Source organism: Ovis aries, chromosome 16 (genome assembly GCF_016772045.2).
Source record: "Ovis aries strain OAR_USU_Benz2616 breed Rambouillet chromosome 16, ARS-UI_Ramb_v3.0, whole genome shotgun sequence".
Taxonomy (NCBI): Eukaryota; Metazoa; Chordata; class Mammalia; order Artiodactyla; family Bovidae; genus Ovis; species Ovis aries.
The window spans coordinates 64,299,850-64,319,099 of record NC_056069.1 but is presented as its reverse complement, the minus strand read 5'-3'; the positions used below and the strand labels follow the sequence as shown (position 1 = coordinate 64,319,099).

General features: G+C 42.0%; 1 protein-coding gene across 4 annotated transcripts in view; it reads right to left on the bottom strand.

Annotated features, from left to right (window-relative positions):
- Positions 1–5,536: 5,536 nt before the first annotated feature.
- The window catches only part of SEMA5A (semaphorin 5A), a 557,148-nt gene continuing 543,434 nt past the window's right edge, over positions 5,537–19,250 (bottom strand). For all 4 annotated transcript variants that reach the window (XM_060400273.1, XM_060400274.1, XM_027980170.2 and 1 more), the window contains 2 exons: positions 14,859–15,070; positions 5,537–12,430 (listed from right to left, as the gene is read on the bottom strand). In XM_060400273.1, coding sequence (XP_060256256.1) covers positions 12,311–12,430; positions 14,859–15,070 — 332 coding nt within the window. In that variant the 3' untranslated portion in view covers positions 5,537–12,310. The remainder of the gene's footprint in view (positions 12,431–14,858; positions 15,071–19,250) is intronic.

The window sequence follows — 19,250 nt, the reverse complement described above, 5'->3', positions numbered from 1 at the left end:
GTCTTTTCCAGTGAGGCAGTTCTTCGCAATGGCTCCCTACTCCAGCACTCTTGCCTGGAAAATCCCATGGATGGAGGAGCCTGGTGGGCTGCAGTCCATGGGGTCGCTAAGAGTCGGACTCGACTGAGCGACTTCCCTTTCACTTTTCACTTTCATGCTTTGGAGAAGGAAATGGCAACCCACTCCAGTGTTCTTGCCTGGAGAATCCCAGGGACGGGGGAGCCTCGTGGGCTGCCGTCTATGGGGTCGCACAGAGTCGGACACGACTGAAGCGACTTAGCAGCAGCAGCAGCAGCAGCAGCAGCTCTTCGCATCAGGTGGCCAAACTATTGGAGTTTCAGCTTCAGCATAAGTCCTTCCAATGAATATTCAGGACTGATTTCCTTTAGGATTGACTGGTTGGATCCCCTTTCAGTCCAAGGGATTCTCAAGAGCCTTCTCCAGCACCACAGTTCAAAAGCATTCTTTAATGCTCAGCTTTCTTTATAGTCCAACCCTCACATCCATACACGACTACTGGAAAAACCATAGCCGTGACAAGACAGATATTTGTTGGTAAAGTAATGTCTATGCTTTTTAATATTCAGTCTAGGTTGGTCATAACTTTCCTTTCAAGGAGCAAGCGTCTTTTAATTTCATGGCTAGAGTCACCATCTGCAGTGATTTTGAAGCCCAAAAGAAATAAAGTCTCTCACTGCTTCCATTGTTCCCCATTTATTTGCCATGAAGTGATGGGACCGGATGCCATGATCTTAGTTTTCTGAATGTTGAATGAGTTTTCTGATCTTAGTTTTACTTTTTAAAATTTTATCGAAAATTTATTAGTCAGTTTTTTTTAACAATTGGTAAATGATTATGTATTTTTTTACATACCAAAAATATGGTTGAGCTGTCCACAAAATATGGTATGAAAATGGATACTTTTATTTTTATTTATTTTTTTATTTTTCTTGGGGGAATGCATGTACACCCGTGGTTGATTCATGTCAATGTATGGCAAAACCAATACAGTATTGTAAAGTAAAATAAAGTAAAAATAAAAATTAAAAATAAAAAGAAAATGGATACTTTTAAATTAAAGCATTGTGCAGTAGGATTTACCAAAGAACTGAAATTAGTATTCTACTAGAAATTCGGCTTCAGACTTACTTTCAGAACACGGACAGAGATAACTGGAAAAACTTATGATTTGGGAAAATAGTTTATTAACAGTATACTATGAGTGTTGTCTTCAATTAGCCATGCCTTTCTATATTCTTGCCTTTTGTTTTTAATTGCTTTACTTTACCAGCAGCAGCAGCTTCATTAGTGGAATTTTGTTTGCAGAGTGAACCAACAAGTCCAGTAAGCTGATAAAGTAGATAGCAACTAATGAAGCTAACAATGGACCCCATAAATGGATGATTTTATGTAACTATTACACATAGACCCAATAGATTTATGATTTTTCTTTTTATTTTGGCCCAGAAAAGTTTATTGTGCTGGGTTTTTTTTTTTTTAAATTGAACTGTAGTTGATTTACAATACTGTGTTAATTTTAGGTGTAGAGCAAAGTGATTCAGATATATATAAATATACATATTTATATACATACACACTTTTACTGATTACTTTCCATTATAGGTTGTTATAAGATTAAATATAATTCTATGTGCTATACACTAAATCTTTGTTATTTATCTGTTTTATATGTAGTGGTGTGTATTTTTTTTTTAAATTTTAATTGGAGGCTAATTACTTTACAATATTGTAGTGTTTTTTGCCATACATTGGCATGAATCAGCCACGGGTGTACATGTGTCCCCCATCCTGAAGCCCCCTCCCACCTCCCTCCTCATCCCATCCCTCAGGGTCATCCCATTGCACCAGCCCTGAGCACCCTGTCTCATCCATCAAGCCTGGACTGGCAATCTATTTCACATATGGTAATACACATGTTTCAATACTATTCTCTCAAATCATCCCACCCTCACCTTCTTCCACTGAGTCCAAAAGTCTGTTCTTTACATCTGTGTCTCTTTTGCTGTCTCGTATATGGGGTCATCAGTACCATCTTTCTCAATTCCATATATATGTGTTAATGTACTGTATTGGTGTTTTTCTTTCTGACTTACTTCACTCTGTATAATAGGCTCCAATTTCATCCACCTCATTAGAACTGATTCAAATGCATTCTTTTTAATAGCTGAGTAATATTCCATTGTGTATATGTACCACAGCTCTCTTATCCATTCGTCTGTGGATGAACATCTAGGTTGCTTCCATGTCCTGGCTATTGTAAACAGTGCTGCGATGAACATTGGGGCACACGTGTCTCTTTCAATTCTGACTTCCTCGGTGTGTATGCCCAGCAGTGGGATTGCTGGGTTGTATGGCAGTGCTATTTCCAGTTTTTAAGGAATCTCCACACTGTTCTCCATAGTGGCTGTACTAGTTTGCATTCCCGCCAACAGTGTAAGAGGGTTCCCTTCTCTCCACACCCTCTCCAGTGTTTATTGCTTGTAGACTTTTTGATAGCCGCCATTCTGACCGGCATGAGATGGTACCTCATTGTGGTTTTGATTTGCACTTCTCTGATACTGAGTGACGTTAAGCATCTTTTCACGTGTTTGTTAGCCATATGTATGTCTTCTTTGGAGAAATATCTGTTTAGTTCTTTGGCCCAGTTTTTGATTGGGTCGCTTATTTTTCTGGAATTGAGCTGCAAGAGTTGCTTGTATATTTTTGAGATTAATTCTTTATCAGTTGCCTCATTTGCTATTATTTTCTCCCATTATGAAGGCTGTCTTTTCACCTTGCTTATAGTTTCCTTCGTTGTGCAAAAGCTTTTCAGTTTAATTAGGTCTCATTTGTTTATTTTTGCTTTTATTTCCATTACTCTGGGAGGTGGGTCATAGAGGATCCTGCTATGATTTATGTCAGAGTGTTGTGACTATGTTTTCCTCTAGGAGTTTTATAGTTTCTGGTCTTACATTTAGATCTTTGATCCATCTTGAATTTATTTTTAGGGATGGTGTTAGAAAGTGTTCTAGTTTCATTCTTTTACAAGTGGTTGACCAGTTTTCCCAGCACCACTTGTTACAGAGATTATCTTTTCTCCATTATATATTCTTGCCTCCTTTGTCAAAGATAAGGTGACCATAAGTGATCTTAGGTTTCTGTGAATGAGTTTCTGATCTTAGTTTTCTGAATGCTGACAGAATGAGTGTGCATACTATATATATATTATATATATAGCTCAGTCAGGACAAAATCTGCCTGTGATCCAAGAGACTTGAATTTCATCCTGGGTCAGGAAGATCCCTTGGAAAAGGGAAAGATAACCCACTCCAGTATGTTTGGTGGGGAAATCCCACGGACAGAGGAGCCTAGAAGGCTCTAGTCCATGGAGTAGCAAAGAGTCTGACATGACTTAGTAACTAAACCAACCGACAACATATATGTGTGTGTGTGTGTGTGTGTGTGTGTGTGTGTGTGTGTGTGTATGTATATATATATATATATAGAGAGAGAGAGAGAGAGAGCCATTCAGTGGCCAAGTCCTGTCCGACTCTGTGATCCCATGGACTGCATCACACCAGGCTTCCCCGTCCCTCACAACCTTCCAGGCTTTGCCCAATTTCATGTTCCTTGAATCGGTGATCCTATCCAACCATCTCATCCTATGGAGAGAGAGAGCGATTTAATAGGATCATGAATACTGAAATTTGACTTTCAGGCATCGTCTAGCTATGTTTGGGCTTACTAATTGTTAGCGTTCACTCTAGAAAAACCTTGTCTTATGCAAGAAAGAATGGAATTTGATGTGTTGTAGAAAAATTCCAGTACTCTTGCCTGGAAAATCCCACAGACGGAGGAGCCTGGTGGGCTGCAGTCCATGGGGTCACTAAGAGTTGGACACGACTGAGCGAATTCACTTTCACGCACTGGAGAAGGAAATGGCAACCCACTCCAGTGTTCTTGCCTGGAGAATCCCAGGGACAGGGGAGCCTGGTCTATGGGGTTGCACAGAGTCGGACACAATTGAAGCAACTTAGCAGCAGCAGCAGCAGCAGCAGAAATGAGCTTCATAGAAAAATAAATTGATCATTGTCAATACAGGATATCAACTCCTTGTAAGTTACAAACCTGATGGATTTTCCTCGGGACACATTTTTTGTTGCCCACTGAGATATCTGTAAAAGTTGTTTACCACGTCACAGAATCATCAGGAGACTGGTTAGTCCTGTCTTGGCCTCCACACAAGAGGCCATGGCAACACTCAGGAGCGTGTTGTGGCGTTTACCCCGGAGGTTGTCTGCAGTCTCCCTCCAGTGAAACGCTTTCCTTTAAGTGGTGATCACAGCTCAGCATATCTGGAGACAAAGGGGTCACTGAGGCTCCGCAAAGAAAAATGCCACTAAATTGTTTCCTAAACAGTAGGGTTTATTTCAATGTTAACTTACAATGGAATGAGACACTGTTTACATAAAAACCTAAGTACAAAAAATATAATACAACTTTTACTGTACATATCAGGATTCTCTTATTTTTTTCCCCCAAATGTTGGCAGATAGAGATGAGGAGGGGGCTGCTGCGGAAGGAAAACTGGGGGACTGCTGGCAGGACCCGAGATCATCTTTCATGAATTGTTTATAAAAGATGCAAAGGTTTGGGTTCTAGAACTTGGCAATCCGCCAAGAACAGTGAGTGAGCAGGACACTTGCATTTCTGGGGTACCAGCTCATTTTACCTTGTAGAAATGCTTGTTTTCCTCGGTGTTGAGGCTGGGAGCTGGTAGGAGTTGGTGTCTGCTGACTGGCTGCGTGACCCCTGTCTGCCTCGCCCCTGAACATCCATCACTAATCCAGGGCAGCGGGCAATGGGCTTCCTACCTGTGCTGTACAGCTGGTATTTAAAACTGATTTTGAAAATGGCATTATCTATCTGGTGTCCTTGGGCAACTTTCTTAGATTTAGACCTGAACAGCTCTCTAGCAAGCAGTTAAGAACAGTGAATCGTGCGCTTGTGTTAAGTTGCTTCAGTCTTGTCCGACTCTTTGAAACCCAATGGACGGTACCCCACCAGGCTCCTCTGTCCATGGGATTCTCCAGGTAAGAATACTGGGATGGGCTACCATTTCCTTTTCCTAAAATTGTGTGCGTGCTGAGTCACTGGTGGACTCTTTCCAAAACCAGGGAACCGATGAACAGAGAAGATGCAGGTGAAGATCACTGGAAATCTGGATTGCACATTTCTAGCAACCAGGTTTCCAATGAAACCTTGAAAGTATGGTGTAAAGAATGAAAGCAGTGCAGTATGCACACCCAATGGCCATGAGGGGAATGCCCACAAACCCACAAGCATTCGAACAAGACAACTGGAGTTCCATTCTTCTCACTCCAGGGAACAGCAGACAATGCTACCTCATTCTAGAAAGGCTCCACAATATATATTGTGTCTTACACATGAATTTCAAGATCAGTAGCTTTCTGTAAGTTTTACCAAAGGCTCAAGATGACTTCCAAGAAATTTCAATTAAAAAAAAAAAAAGAGAAACAATCCCAAATAAGTTTATTTTGTATCACAAAAACGGCAACAGCAAATTAACAAGGAATGAGGCATTTAACATTTCATAACATATTCAAAAGCTGCCAGTGGCATAACACACAATTTTAAGTACATACTTTTGAAGAATCTTACATTGGACCAATTTTGTGCACTTTCTTTGCAAACAATATAGAATTTTGGTGGTGTATGTAGGGGCTTGTGTTGAAGGTTCCTACTGTGCTTTCTTTCAAAGCGCAGAAATTCAAGTTTGATTTTGCCCAACAGTCACGGTATGGGTTGAGGGGAGAGAAGGAATCAAATTTAACAGAGAAAACACTGTAAGTTTTCTTGATTCAAATTAAGGAAGAAAACTTTGTGAACTCATGAAGCAGTTTTGACATTGACTTCAGACAAACAGTAGGTAATATTCTATGTGGTCCACTCCACTCACCATATCTGCCAAGCATCACCAGCCTCCATCTGATTTTCCTGTATCTATAAGAACTTGCCTGAAGAGGGACAATAACAAGACCCTTTAACTTCTACAGGCATCCCACTGACATTCCTTCTACAGAACAAACTCTCAAGTATTTTTGGAAGATGTAAAATTAAGTGATGTCAGTTTCTGGAAGACTGGGCTCACCTAAATTCTGAACACACTGTGGCACCCCACTGGCACCACAGCCCCAGTGGGGGCAGAATTCACACCTGACGATGCTGTGCTTCTTGTTCTTTTCCTGAGATCAAAGAGGCATATGAGTGATTTTCTTTAAAGTACAGCCAATCAGTCCTCTGTTTTGAACAAACATCCAGATAAAATAACAAATCATCATCTGTAACAAGGCACTGGTGACTTTTTACAGGAAATTAAACTACCTGCACTTACTAACAAGGCTCTTTCTTAGTGATGATAGTTTGGGTCTTCTCGAATCCAGATTTTGCTTTCTAGCTTGTATTTATCTAACATGGGGACCATTTTAAACATCTAACATTTGGGCCATTTTTGGCATTAAGTCGCCAAAAAGCTGAGAAAGAACAGCATCATCTTTGAATGGCTGGCCTCAGATTTCTGACTGATATGCAAGAGGTGGAATGAATTTTGTTGCCCATCCAGCATGTTTGTTTAAGAAATGTGATACAGTGATTTTCCATTTCAATTTTTCTCCTTTCAGGTGTTATGATATCTTTGACTAGCTACTGTTGTCATGCCAACAATGTGAAACAAGTTTGGTTGAATGAGAAATGGTATTGGGTAAGGGGTAATAAGGGGCTTCCCAGGTGGTGCAGCGGTAAAGAATCTGCCTGGTAATGCAGGAGACGAGACACAAGAGATATAGGTTTGATCCCTGTGTCAGGAAGATCCACTGGAGAAGGAAATGGCAACCCACTCCAATATTCTTGCCTAGGAAATTACAAGGACAGAGGAGCTTGGCAGGCTATATAGTCCACAGGGTCATGAAGAGTCAGACACAACTGATCAACCAAGTGTGCGCGCATGCACGTGCGCGCGTGCACACACACACACACACACACACACACACACACACACACACACGGTAATAAGCCTGAACGTGTTGTTTTTCTATGGCAGGACTAATACAATCTTTTAAAAATACTATATGAGACAGCTTTCATTGGGAATAGTACATTCATGTCAGGCTCTGATTTTGGTTTTGATAATGCTGTTAGACGTTTTGTAATGTGAACACATATTTTCAAAACAGAAAAGGTCTCCATTCCTAATGGTTCTGAAACATGTACTATATTTTTGATGATGCAATATATGACCCTTAAAAAACTCCCACTTTGATCCATCTGCTCCAAAAATATCCATAATGCATCTTTAACATAAATCCATAAAAAAGAGAATGGAATAGTCATTTTCATAAAAATTTCTTGCCAATAGTCCAACTTTATATCTTGCTCATGACTTTTCAATTTCAAAAGAAAAAACAAGCAAGGATGAAAGCAATATATTATTTTGTGTTTTATCAGGTTATCAAAATAGATAAACAGAATGCACTGGTTCTGTACTTGTAGAGTTACAAAATATATTTAAATCAATTATTAATGACAATAGGAGAGAATAACAAATAAATTCCACTATGGACACTGGTCTCCGTATATATTATTTTACATGGCAATTTACTGTGAAATATTTGGCATTCCCTTTTGTACATTTCTCAGGCCCAAATGAATGTTACTCTGTGTTCTCCCACTTCACACCCATTGATCAGAGAAGCAGGGGCCTCAAAACGGCTTTCTAGTGTCTGACAGTACTTAAAAAGATAGGTAATCAGAGGCATTCAATCTTGGTAAAATTTTGTCAACATGAATCACCATGTCAACATAAATTACCACGAAATAAGAGACAGTAGAAGAAATGAATATGCTGGGCGTAGCCAATGAGATCTCTGAACTCCATTTTGTATCAGCTTAAAAACAAGAGCAGAAAATCAGTTTGAATATGAGTAGATTTAAGTTTGTTTGTTTTTAATCCCCTGCCTTCACAGACAATAATTATTGGAGTTGTGAGCTTTAAGTGCAGCCCTGCCCCGTGGAAAACATATGCCTGGAGGCAGACTTGGTGCACGGCACTCACCACTGATACTTGTTGCCTCTGGATGGATGCCCCAGAGTCACCTTTTGAAAACAAAAAGACTGAATTCAGTGTAGTTATCACGAAATGCCACACACAAGACAATTCCACTGAAATATAAAAGACATCCTATGGCTAAAGAAAATTGATGACCTTGGGGCAAAGTCAATGCTGAAAGTGGTTTGACAGTGTTGGGGAAATATTCATGATTGATTCTGAAAGTGAGGAAAATGTCAAAAAGGAACATCAGGATATTTGTAAATGCAAACAGCATCACCGTTGCACCTCCAATGTGCATTAAGGGAGTATTTACACAAAATGACTAACTGAGCACACACTTTGTACATTAAAAAAAACAACTCCTTTGATTTGCAGTTACACTAACACATCCCCTGGGCTGAAAATTTGTCCCTAACTCTGAAGGCATCTGACTCACTTAACTCTCTAATTCTGAAGGACTACTGCGCGACTCTGACCACACAGGCTTTGATGCCCATGAATTCACCCTTTTGCAAATAAATGAGGAAGCAGAGGCACCGTCACCTGCACTCTGGGCAGTTGATCCCGGAAGATGCAGGGATCAGACACAGAACTGTGTGAGATGATCACAGTCTCCCCTGGGATCGTCCACAGCCCTGGGCTGCAAGGGACCAGAGTCCCTTCTTTGCAAGGCCACTTTCTCCCGAATTCACTTCCTTTCTCTTTGACATCACTCGTGAGTCAAGGGGCCAGACCCCTGGCTCTCGCTGACCCCGTGGGCTGACTGTCCCTGGGCACAGAGGCTTCTCCACGTAGAAGCCCTCATATCTGCTCACCGCTTACCCCTCTCGGTTCCTTTAGGCTCTCTGTCCACCCTCCACACACACAGGGAGCTATCTTTTCCCCATGATTACTGCCAATTCTAGTCAGAATCGACAGGCTTAGGGACACATCCCTGAAAGAGCAGGGACGTTCAGATCCCCTGGTAAGGTCCAGAGGCACCAGCACAGAAGCAGGCCTAGAGCAAGTGAGGCAACTGGGGAAGAAAAAAACCCGAGTCCGGGGACCCTGGGTCTTCACATAGCACAGCCTGATTCTCCGTTCCCAGAATCCATAGAGTCAAGGTCGTCCAGGGAGACAAATCCCTCAGTGTCATCAGAGCCATATTTTACAGAGCTACATAGCCACCTGCTATGCCATGAGCAGGGACCCTGGGGCAGTGCGGGTTGGTGTTAGGCAGTGACTAGTATAGAGAAACCACCCAACATTGGGAATCAGATTCCAAAGAATTTCCGTGTGAGACTGAAGCCTGGCTCCTAATGAGAACCAGCCAAACTTCAACTGTATCTAGAAGCAACCCTAGAAATTAAACCGTGATTAATGCCATTTGATGTTAGACTCAGAGAAATACAATTTAAAACTATTGATTTCTATTTGTGCTGCCTGTTCCAGAAAGGGAAAAAAAAAAAAAGACCAAAGGAAAGGCAGGAAGAATGAAAGAAAGAAAAAGAGAGAAAAAGAAAGGAAGGAGGTTGGATAATGAAGAAGTTACACAGAAATTTAAAATGTGACAAGTGTTGGCAGGAATCTCTACCATCCACCTTATAAAGAGGAGCTGCTGCTGGAAGTCTCCAGAAGTGGGAGACTCTGCCATGAAAGCCGCCATGTGGGGGCTTAATGAAGGGTACAAAGGGGAGGCAGACACATAAGCAGTAGCCCTATGGTGACGGGAAAACAAAAGTTATTCCATGGCTGGTTAAAATTCTTAGATTATAGCTAAAACTATTTCAAAACCAACTCATATTCTGTTAAGTAAGAAGGAGGGATGGAGGCAGGAAGGGATGGGAGGGAAGGGGAGAAAGAGAGGAGAGAGAGAGAGCAGAACAATTTTATTTCGAATAGAATGCCAGAGAACAAAAACAAATGAATTTCTTTGTGGTGATAATCATAAAGCTTTATGTAATCAACAACATGAAAAGTCTGTTGTGGGGGAGGGTGCTGTCCTTAGTGTGTGAGACTGATTAACGACCAACTTTGAAGTCATTTAGAGAAAATTTCCCATCAAGTCCAGTGATGCTTTTTCTTTGAAATGTCAGTGTCGTCTGTGCTAGGGGAAAGAGAATGATCTTGTCAGCTTAGGAAACACTGGGAGCTGGAATTCACAAAACCACTAAATGTGCTACCCGATGCGGACACCTGTCTTCCAGGACAGTGATGAGACAGGGTGAAGTGACCGAGGAAAAGACAGCCCAAGGACAATCAGAAAACCAAGTGTGGACTTCAGACAGAGCAATCTCACACAGCATTCAAGGGAACATGGGAGATACAGCATGGACTCCCCACTGGAAAGACCCAGAACATCACTCATTTGAAATCTATCAGACCTCCCAGAGCCCAACTGCAATTTAGATTTTATTTTATTTTAGTAGAGCTGTTTCAGAAAATTTGGGTACATGAGAATGTTTTGAACTCAACAACATTCATTACTAAGCATAAAAATTCTGAATTTCTTTAGATAGGACAGGGTGAATACACGTATGCTGAAACATACATGTGTCCCTTGATGCCCATACTGTAGATTTTAACAGATCTGAAGGCTCATTGATCAATAAGAACATGTTTTTAATGTCCATCCAGGCCTTTATCATGACACCCAGAGGCATCCAACAGATAGTTTCAATCTTCTTGTTACTTTCAAAAATTATTCAACCAACTGCCATATATTATGTATTTTTCTTTTGTGAGTAATTTAACCTGTTTTTTTTTTTTTTTCCTTCTGGGGACCACACTGAACAGTATCATAACTCTGAAATGCTTATGAATGATTGAAGCTCAAAACACTGGGACCAGTGAAAGCCTTAACTTCCAGATACCCTGATTTCTCAGGGTACTTCTTCTGAAATGTTGTTGTCCCCATGCAGGGAGAAATGGGAGTAGGTGGGTGGGAAGGCAGCACTGAGATAAAAAAACAAAAGGCACCCAAGCTAAACACCACCTCCTGACCTGACCTGGAGGCAGCAAATGACAGCTTGGAACTTGGGGAGCACTTCAATAAGCACAGCAACAAGCTGCAGAAAGCCAGCTTTACACATCATTAATGCTCTTAGTAGGGGCTGATGGCCATACGTTAGTTCTATCAGGGAGATGGAAAATAGAAAGTTGCTTTTCATTAGATGTCAGTTCATCCAATGCCTTCTGTAGCATGGAAAATTCAAAAAAAAAAGTTGTTTTCAATTATATTTCAGTTCTTTCCATACTTTCTTCATTGGCCTCATGAATGTTCAAAATTTTTCTTTGCAGAGAGAGGGCAGGTGCAGAATCTATTATACAAATGCTAAACAAGTGGTTATTTTACAGAGTGGTTCTTCAGAATGTTACCATGGCCCAGACAGGCAGGCTCCCTTGACTGTGTGGCAAAGAGCTCCCTGAACTGCCATGGAATCCACAAGTCAGAATAAGGCGAGCTTCATGGCGAGCTGCAGAACACAGTCACCCTTCATCCCGCCTGTCCCTCCGTTCTTTACACTCACTTCACCTGGGAACAACACAGCAATGGCAGCAGGCTGAGGGTGGAGACCTCACATCGCATACCTGCACCTCCGCAGACGCAAGCCAGGCTGAATCCCCAGGCGTCCTCAGGCGAGAAGCGTTCCAAGTCCAAACACACACAGTACCATCCAGAATGAGAAGACGGAGAGCACCACAATGGTGAGTCCTTGTATGGCCACACTGATATTCTCCATTTTATCAATACTATAAAGCAGGTCGAGGTGGGGAGGCTCTCATATAAAGTGCCTGCTTTCTTGAATTAAATCACCATTAAGATTTATGCTCAGAGTCAAGAAGATTGTTCATATTTCTAAGGACTGCTTCCAATGTGGGTGGTACAGTTACGAAAAAGCTCAAAAAAAGCAACCAACTTATTCAAAAAGTGGACTGAACACAATAAAAACAAACAAAACTGCACACCATGGCTCATTAAAGACAATCATCAAGAATTGCAGACCAGATTTTCACGGTCATGTTTCGATTTTTGTTGCTTTTGAGAACGTTTCTCTTCGGCAGCAATGGGACACTAGTGGCTTGAAATGCACTTGAGATGTATCCACACTCCATCTCTGAAGGCTTGGAGACATGGGCAGTCAGGGAGCACAGGCCTTAAGGAACTGGGGGAATTACAAGAAGCCAAAAATAGAAGAGCTCTTAGTATTCATCATAGTTATTGAGATCTGTAAAGTAGGCGTTAGAATAGGTCTTCCCGGTGAGATGTGGGTTGAAGTATTTGTTTCTTTCCTCTAGGATCAAGTTGTTTTTGTTAAATGCCTGTAAAATATAAGATAGAAGATTTACGAGTACTCAGTAAGCAGTATTTCAGAAAGAGAATAAAACAGGAGACGATTATAGTTGACCCTGGAACACCACAGGTGTTAGGGGCACCGACCCTCCTCAAAGCTGAAAATCTGAATATAAGGTATAGTCAACCCTCCATACGTGTGGTTCTTCCCTGTCTGAGGTCTGCCTGGACCCACAGTGCTGCGTCCTGGATTCAACCAACCTCTTATCGGGGAGTACGGTAGTATTTAATATTGAAAAAATCTGCAAATAAGTGGACCCAAGGAGTGCAGTGTTGTTAAAAAACCTCCTGTATGTATATTGGAGCTCTCCCCTAAGCCTTCATTATTTTAAAATGTCTTTTCTCACTTACACGCTTCTGCACATCATTTTCCTTGTTGAGGACTTGCCTCATAACCAGAATGAGGTCGGCAGGTTTTTCAGTCCAGATTATTTTTGAGCTTTACTCAGAAAGTCTACTTTTGAACTTTAGTCTGAAAATTTCCAAGAGTTAGAACACCTAAATTGAAACCTCCAGGAAACCTAAGACTCTAGTGATTTCAAATCCATGAGCACTTTGAGTATTACCACTTATAACTGAGTAGCTGTATAAGCAGCTTTTGGATTGTCATGGTACATTGATAAAAGATTTTGAAGGAACACATTTACATAAATGCATGAGATTCTTAATTTCTCATTTTCTACACTTGTGGGAAAGTGACTGTGGTGGTGGCGGTTTCTACAGCAGCCATTTCTGACACAAAAGCTCTTTCTCACTAAGAGAACAGTTACCCCTACTTTGGGGCCTCCCTGGTGGTTCAGATGGTAAAGAATCTGCCTGCAATGCAGGAGACCCAGGTTCAATCCCTGGGTCAGGAAGATCCCCTGAAGAAGCGAAATGCTTACCACTCCAATATTCTTGCCTGAAGAATCCCATGGACAGAGGGGCCTGGTTGGCTGCAGTCCATGGAGTTGCAAACAGACACAACTGAGCAATTTTCACTTCATTTCACATACCTGTACTTTTGTTGAACTATCCTAAGTAGAGGGTAAATTATGAGAGGCTCAAAATAAAAGATGTCAGGTAGGTGGCAGAGCCCAAATGTAGGATTTATCTGGCCAAGGAGTCAGAAGAAAATTCTAGAAAGACTCATTAGAGCCTGGACAGTGGTACTTTGCCTTCAGAGCAGCAAGATTTCAGATTAAGTGGCTCCTGGATCTTCAGTGAGAACAGGAGTCCAGCTAAATGATTTCCAGATGCTTGAAGCAACTGATCACAGGTGAGCTGATGGGCTGGGGTCACATTGAGAAGGGCTCCCTTCTTGGGTACTGGAGGATTCTCCTTGAACATTCTTGTTCATGGGAACACATGTTCCTCCTCATTCTCTGGGGGCTTGGTTCTGAGAAGGTGTGTGGGGTGTGCTGATGGCTGCTGGACCCAGCTCTGTCTCTATGCATGTGGGGGCCCCATGGTGGTGAGAGAAACGAGAGAGGACCCTGCAGATCCTGGGACATAAGAGCCTCCAACTAGCTGAAGCTGTAAGGGCTGAAGAAACTCCGTTTTCCACACGGGAAGGAAACTGGATTTTGAATGAAACCATCATAGCAGAGAGAGGGCACCAACATACTCCCTAAGGAATATTAAGGGGAACCATGAACTTCATAGGAATATCAAAATTCAGGTAGCATAATGAAATGATGGCATTTGCAGCAACGTGGATGGACCCAGACATGCTCATACTAAGTGCAGTAAGCCCGACAAAGACTAATGTCATATGATATCAGTTATATGTGGAATCTAAAAAATAATACAAATGAATTTATTTACAAAATTAGAAGTATGGGATTAATAGATATATACCATCATACACAAACTAAACAACAAGGATTTACTGTGCAGCACAGGGAAATATATTCAATATCTTGTGAAAGCAAAGTCACTTAATCATTTTCAACTCTGAAACCCCATGGACTGTAGCCTGTGAGGTTCCTCCGTCCATGGAATTTTCCAGGCAAGAGTACTGGAGTGGGTTGCCGTTTCCTTCTCCAGGGGATCTTCCCGACTCAGGGATTGAACGCGGGTCTCCAGCACTGCAGGCAGACGATTTTACCGTCTGAGCCACCAGGGAAGCAGCAGAGGGGAAACATATTCAATATCTTGTAATAATCTATAACGGGAAAGAATTAGAAACCATATATACATATAACAGAATCACTTTGCTGTACACCTGAAATTAACACAACATTGCTTATCAACTGTCTTTCAATATGTCAAATAAAAATTAACGGAAAAAATAAGAGACGTCATTCACCCCCAACCCGTGACCTACATCACCACCACTGGGCTTTGCTGACAGCCCCCAGGATAACACCTGTGTCCTTGGCACACCTGGCCCCAGCAGTGGCTGCCAATCCCTACCTTGATGGCCTCCACCGAGTCATACTTGTCCAGTTTGTTAATGTGGTTGGTTATGCTGGTGTTGAGAGGGGCGGGCGCGACGGGGTGGATGACGGTGGCGTCGTGGGATTGTTGCTGGTACCGCTGGCAGTAGGTGTAGACGAGCAGCGTGAGAAGGCAGCCTAGGATGGAGCTGCTGAGCCCCACGGCAATCATGTGGAACAAGTTGAACTCTAAGGAGACAAGAGCCACAGTGAGGCCGCTGGGAAAGGGACACGATCCTCCCCAGTGCAGTGAGCTCAGAGGAAAAGAGAAGGACACGAGGGGAAAGCACCACATTCCTTCCAAAACTCAGGAAATCATCGGACCCTCCTTTAAAGTGTCCCAGGGATGTCCCCGGTGGCTTGGCACTTAAAACTCTGCCTTCTAAGGGAGGCAGTGTGGGTTTGATCCCTGGTCAGGGAGCTAAGATCCTACGTGCTTTGTTGCAAAACAAAAAACAAACAAACAAACAAAAAACAGAAACAAGATATAGAACAGAAACAGTACCATAACAAATTCAATAGAGCCTTTCTTTTTAAAGAAAATCTTTAAAAATGAAAAATGTCACTGCCACCAAAACGCTTCTCCGCATTGAGCAGTGTAGTTTATGTCAATGTTTTTATGGATTATAACCAGGCTTTTGGACGTCCCCACACACCCCAGGAGAGACGTTTTCTTTTCTTTTAAGGCTTGAACAAGAAAGTCCTTCTGTCTCAAGTGCAGCATGATCTGTGGTCTCTGGGGTTCCTAAGGAACACGTTTTCCATGTTCCTGAAGGGACTGAGGGCCCCTGCACACAGCCTGTCTGTGTCCCGGGAACAAAGCAAGGATGCATCTCACTGCTTCCCATCCCCGCTCACCTGCGAGCCTGACTACTTCCCCTCTCCTTTATCGCTTCATATTGTTTAAAAATGTGCTCTGACTGCATCAATCTTATGTTTCCACTACATTTTTGGAATATGAATATGCACATATTGTATAACATTAGAAAGGGCATAAGGCTAGGCAACAATAAGTCTTTTTTTTTTTTTTAAATTTCCAAGTGGAAACGACTGTCACCATCTTCTGTACTATGTTTTGGAGACGCAAGGCACACTCACATGCTGTGTGCGCATGTTGTAAATGTCACCTGGGGTACCTTTTTTTTCACTCACATTGTATTTTGGAGATCTTACAAGTAAAATGCTTTACTCCAAAGAAACAAAGGATTTGTGTCAAAGAAATATGATCTTTTAATGGTCATGAAATTACCCTCTTTTATACAGTGCTTTTTTCCTACTTAATGGCATTTTCAAGTTATTCTGAGTTATAAATACAAAATATTGAAAAAATGAACTGATAGGGCCTTATGTCTCTAATATAGGATTGGTTTGAGTGGTATCAAAGTGTCATAGCAAGGCCTCTTAATGTCTGAGAAAGAACAACAAAAGAAAAAATGAGATATTCACTGTGTGTTGGTAAAACACCCGACAATCAAAATTTTAAGCCTTTTAGGAAATAAAGATGACATCTGAGCTGTGCCCGTGAAGCTGAAATTACTGAAATTCAGGTAAAGCAAAATATGACCTCAATGCTTTTCCGCTCTCTTGGCAATGTATGCTAACCAGGTGCCTGAGGGTTACTGGCCTTATGTCTCCATTGCACAGGGCACATCTGAGGATCTGGCTTTTCTCCCAGATGTCCCCTCCATGCATCACCAGATGCCAAGTATCACTCTTGCTCTCTCTCACCTGTCTACTCTACACTCAAATGGGACCACTGAAGATGCCTGCTGGGTACCACTGTGGATGCTGGGTGGGAAGACAGAGTCACGTGGGGAGGTCCCTAGGGAGAGGAGACCTGCGAGTCTGTTCCCTGTACCCAGCAGGCCCTGTAATACTTGTTCCTTAATCACCTGGGCTCCTTCCCAAGGACTCTGAGGGCTGCCTTTGCCTCATCTGGGATCCAGAGCACAGGTGGAGCATCCTTCACCCATCTCTAAACCCTCTAAGCCTCTCCCTCTAAGCTGCGCCCCTTTGCTCCTCCTGGACACCACGTTCTGGGGCTCTGGGGCCCTGGGAGCCGGATTTGCACCCTGAGGTGGATAAAGATGGTGCAGAAGGGCAGCCTCCTGCTCTGCCCTCTGGGAGCCTTAACCAATGTACTCCCACTCACACTGAAACTCTACACTGATGATTCCTAGCAGAGGCCTCCGGTGCCTTCAGCACCTGGGGCTGGATAATCCAGGAGGATGTTACTAGAACATTCCACAGAACCACCCATTCCCTGACATCTACCTCAGCTTTTCACGTCCTGATCATTTGGTCACCGATTTAACAAAGTGAAAGGGATCAATAAATCTGTGGCTTTTCCTGATTTTGTCTAAAGCCTTTAGGGCTGAATCTGGGGCAGTAGAATAAAGTATGTAAGGGCCATTCTACCAGCAACCACTAGAAGCTTCTACTCTAACCCTAAAGCCGCCCTCAAGGTAAGCAAGCGTGGATTCCACACGTGTTGTCATTTCTCAATGCTTAAGCTATTTAGACCCTCCAGGGTCAAGGCCATGTGGGGATAAAAGTACTTCTGCTGCCTATATTTTCCTCTAATAGTTTCAGAGCATCCAGTCTTACATTTATGTCTTCAATCCATTTTGAGTTCATTTTTGTGTAGGTGTTAGGGAGTGTTCTAATTTCATTATTTTACGTGTGGCTGTCCAGTTTTCCCAGCACCACTCACTGAAGAGACTGTCTTTTCTCCATTGTATATCTTTGTCTCCTCTGTCACAGATTAGGTTACTATAGAAGCATGTGTTTCTCTCTGGGTTTTCTATTCTAATCCATTGATCTATAGTTTTGTTTTTGTGCTAGTACCATACTGTACTGATTACTGTAGCTTTGTAATATAGCCTGAAGTCAGGATGCCTGATTCCTTCAGCTCTGTTTTTCTTTCTCAAACTTGCTTTGGCTATTTGGGGTCTTTTGGGCTTTCATATAAACTGTCAAAGAATTTGGTTATAATTCTGTGAAAAATGCCATTAGTAATTTGATAGGGATTTCACTGAATCTGTAGTTTCCTTTAGGAAACAATAGTCATTTTTCACAATATTGATTTTTCCAATTTAAGAACATGGTACATCTCTCCATCTGTTTCTGCCATCTTTTTGTCTTTCTCCAGTGTCTTACAGTTTTCTGAGTATGAACCTTTTGCCTTCTTATGTACATTTATTCCTAGGTATTTTATTCTTTATATCCAGCAAAACTGACTTTCAAGGATAAGGAGAATAATCTGTTGTCTCAGTGCCACAACTTGGAGAACACTGCTCACAAGAGCCCTTCCTGTGGGAATATTCAGAGAACGAGACCAAAGCAACAGGCAAGACATAGATAAGGGGCTGGAAGTGAACCTTAAATATGCAGCTACTTGTAAACAAAAGCCAATGAGGGTAAAAGGGGAGCATGCAAGGTACAGCTGCTCTGGGTTCTGATGGTGCGGACAGAGCACAGCTGCAGATACTGTGCTTTTCACACTTAGAAGGTTGGTGGGGACTCTGTCTAGCAAGTCCATTGGCACCATTTTTCCAGCAGCATTTGCTCACTATGTGCCTCTGTGTCACATTTTACCAATTTTTGCAATAGTTCAAACTTTTTTTTCATTACTGTTATAATCTGTTATGGTAATATGTGATCAGTGATCTTTGATGTTACTATTGCAAAAAATTATGACTTGCCAAAGGCTCAGATGATGGTTAGCTTTTTCTTTTTTGGGCAATAAAGTACTTTTAAATTTATAAAAGTACTTCTGCTGTAGTAGTAATGTATTATATTATAACATGGGGAAGATGTATGACTCTCTCCATATGCAGATACTTTGTCATTAGTCACGTGAATCATTCCTGCAGGTGCCTGGGGAAGGCTGGGCCAGCTGACATCGCTAGGATGATTGTACAGTCTCTGTGTCTCATGCAACTAAAAATAGCTCTCAAAGTCAGAACCTTTCAACAGGCCTACATTTTTTTCTGCGTAAGTGAAAAATTGTTCCTATTAAATCTCTTGAATCTGCTTAGTGTGGCACTTCACTTTGAATATGCTTTTGCTGTTATTTTTGTTCAGTAAATCTAGAATAGAGACCAACTACCCAGTGGGCTCAACTGGCTGATTTTCTGTGTAAAGTTGGACTGATTTTTCAATAAGCTGAAAAAAGTTATCTGTGAAGTCCCCTCAACATCCTCAAAACTCCTTGCTAGGTAATCTTTTTCACTTGTCACTGCTACAATTAGCCCCATCTGACCTCTCACCCCCAGGACTTCCCTGGGGGCTCAGACTGTAAGGAATTGGCCTATAATGCAGGAGACTCGGATTCAATCCCTGGGTCAGGAAGATCCCTTGGAGAAGG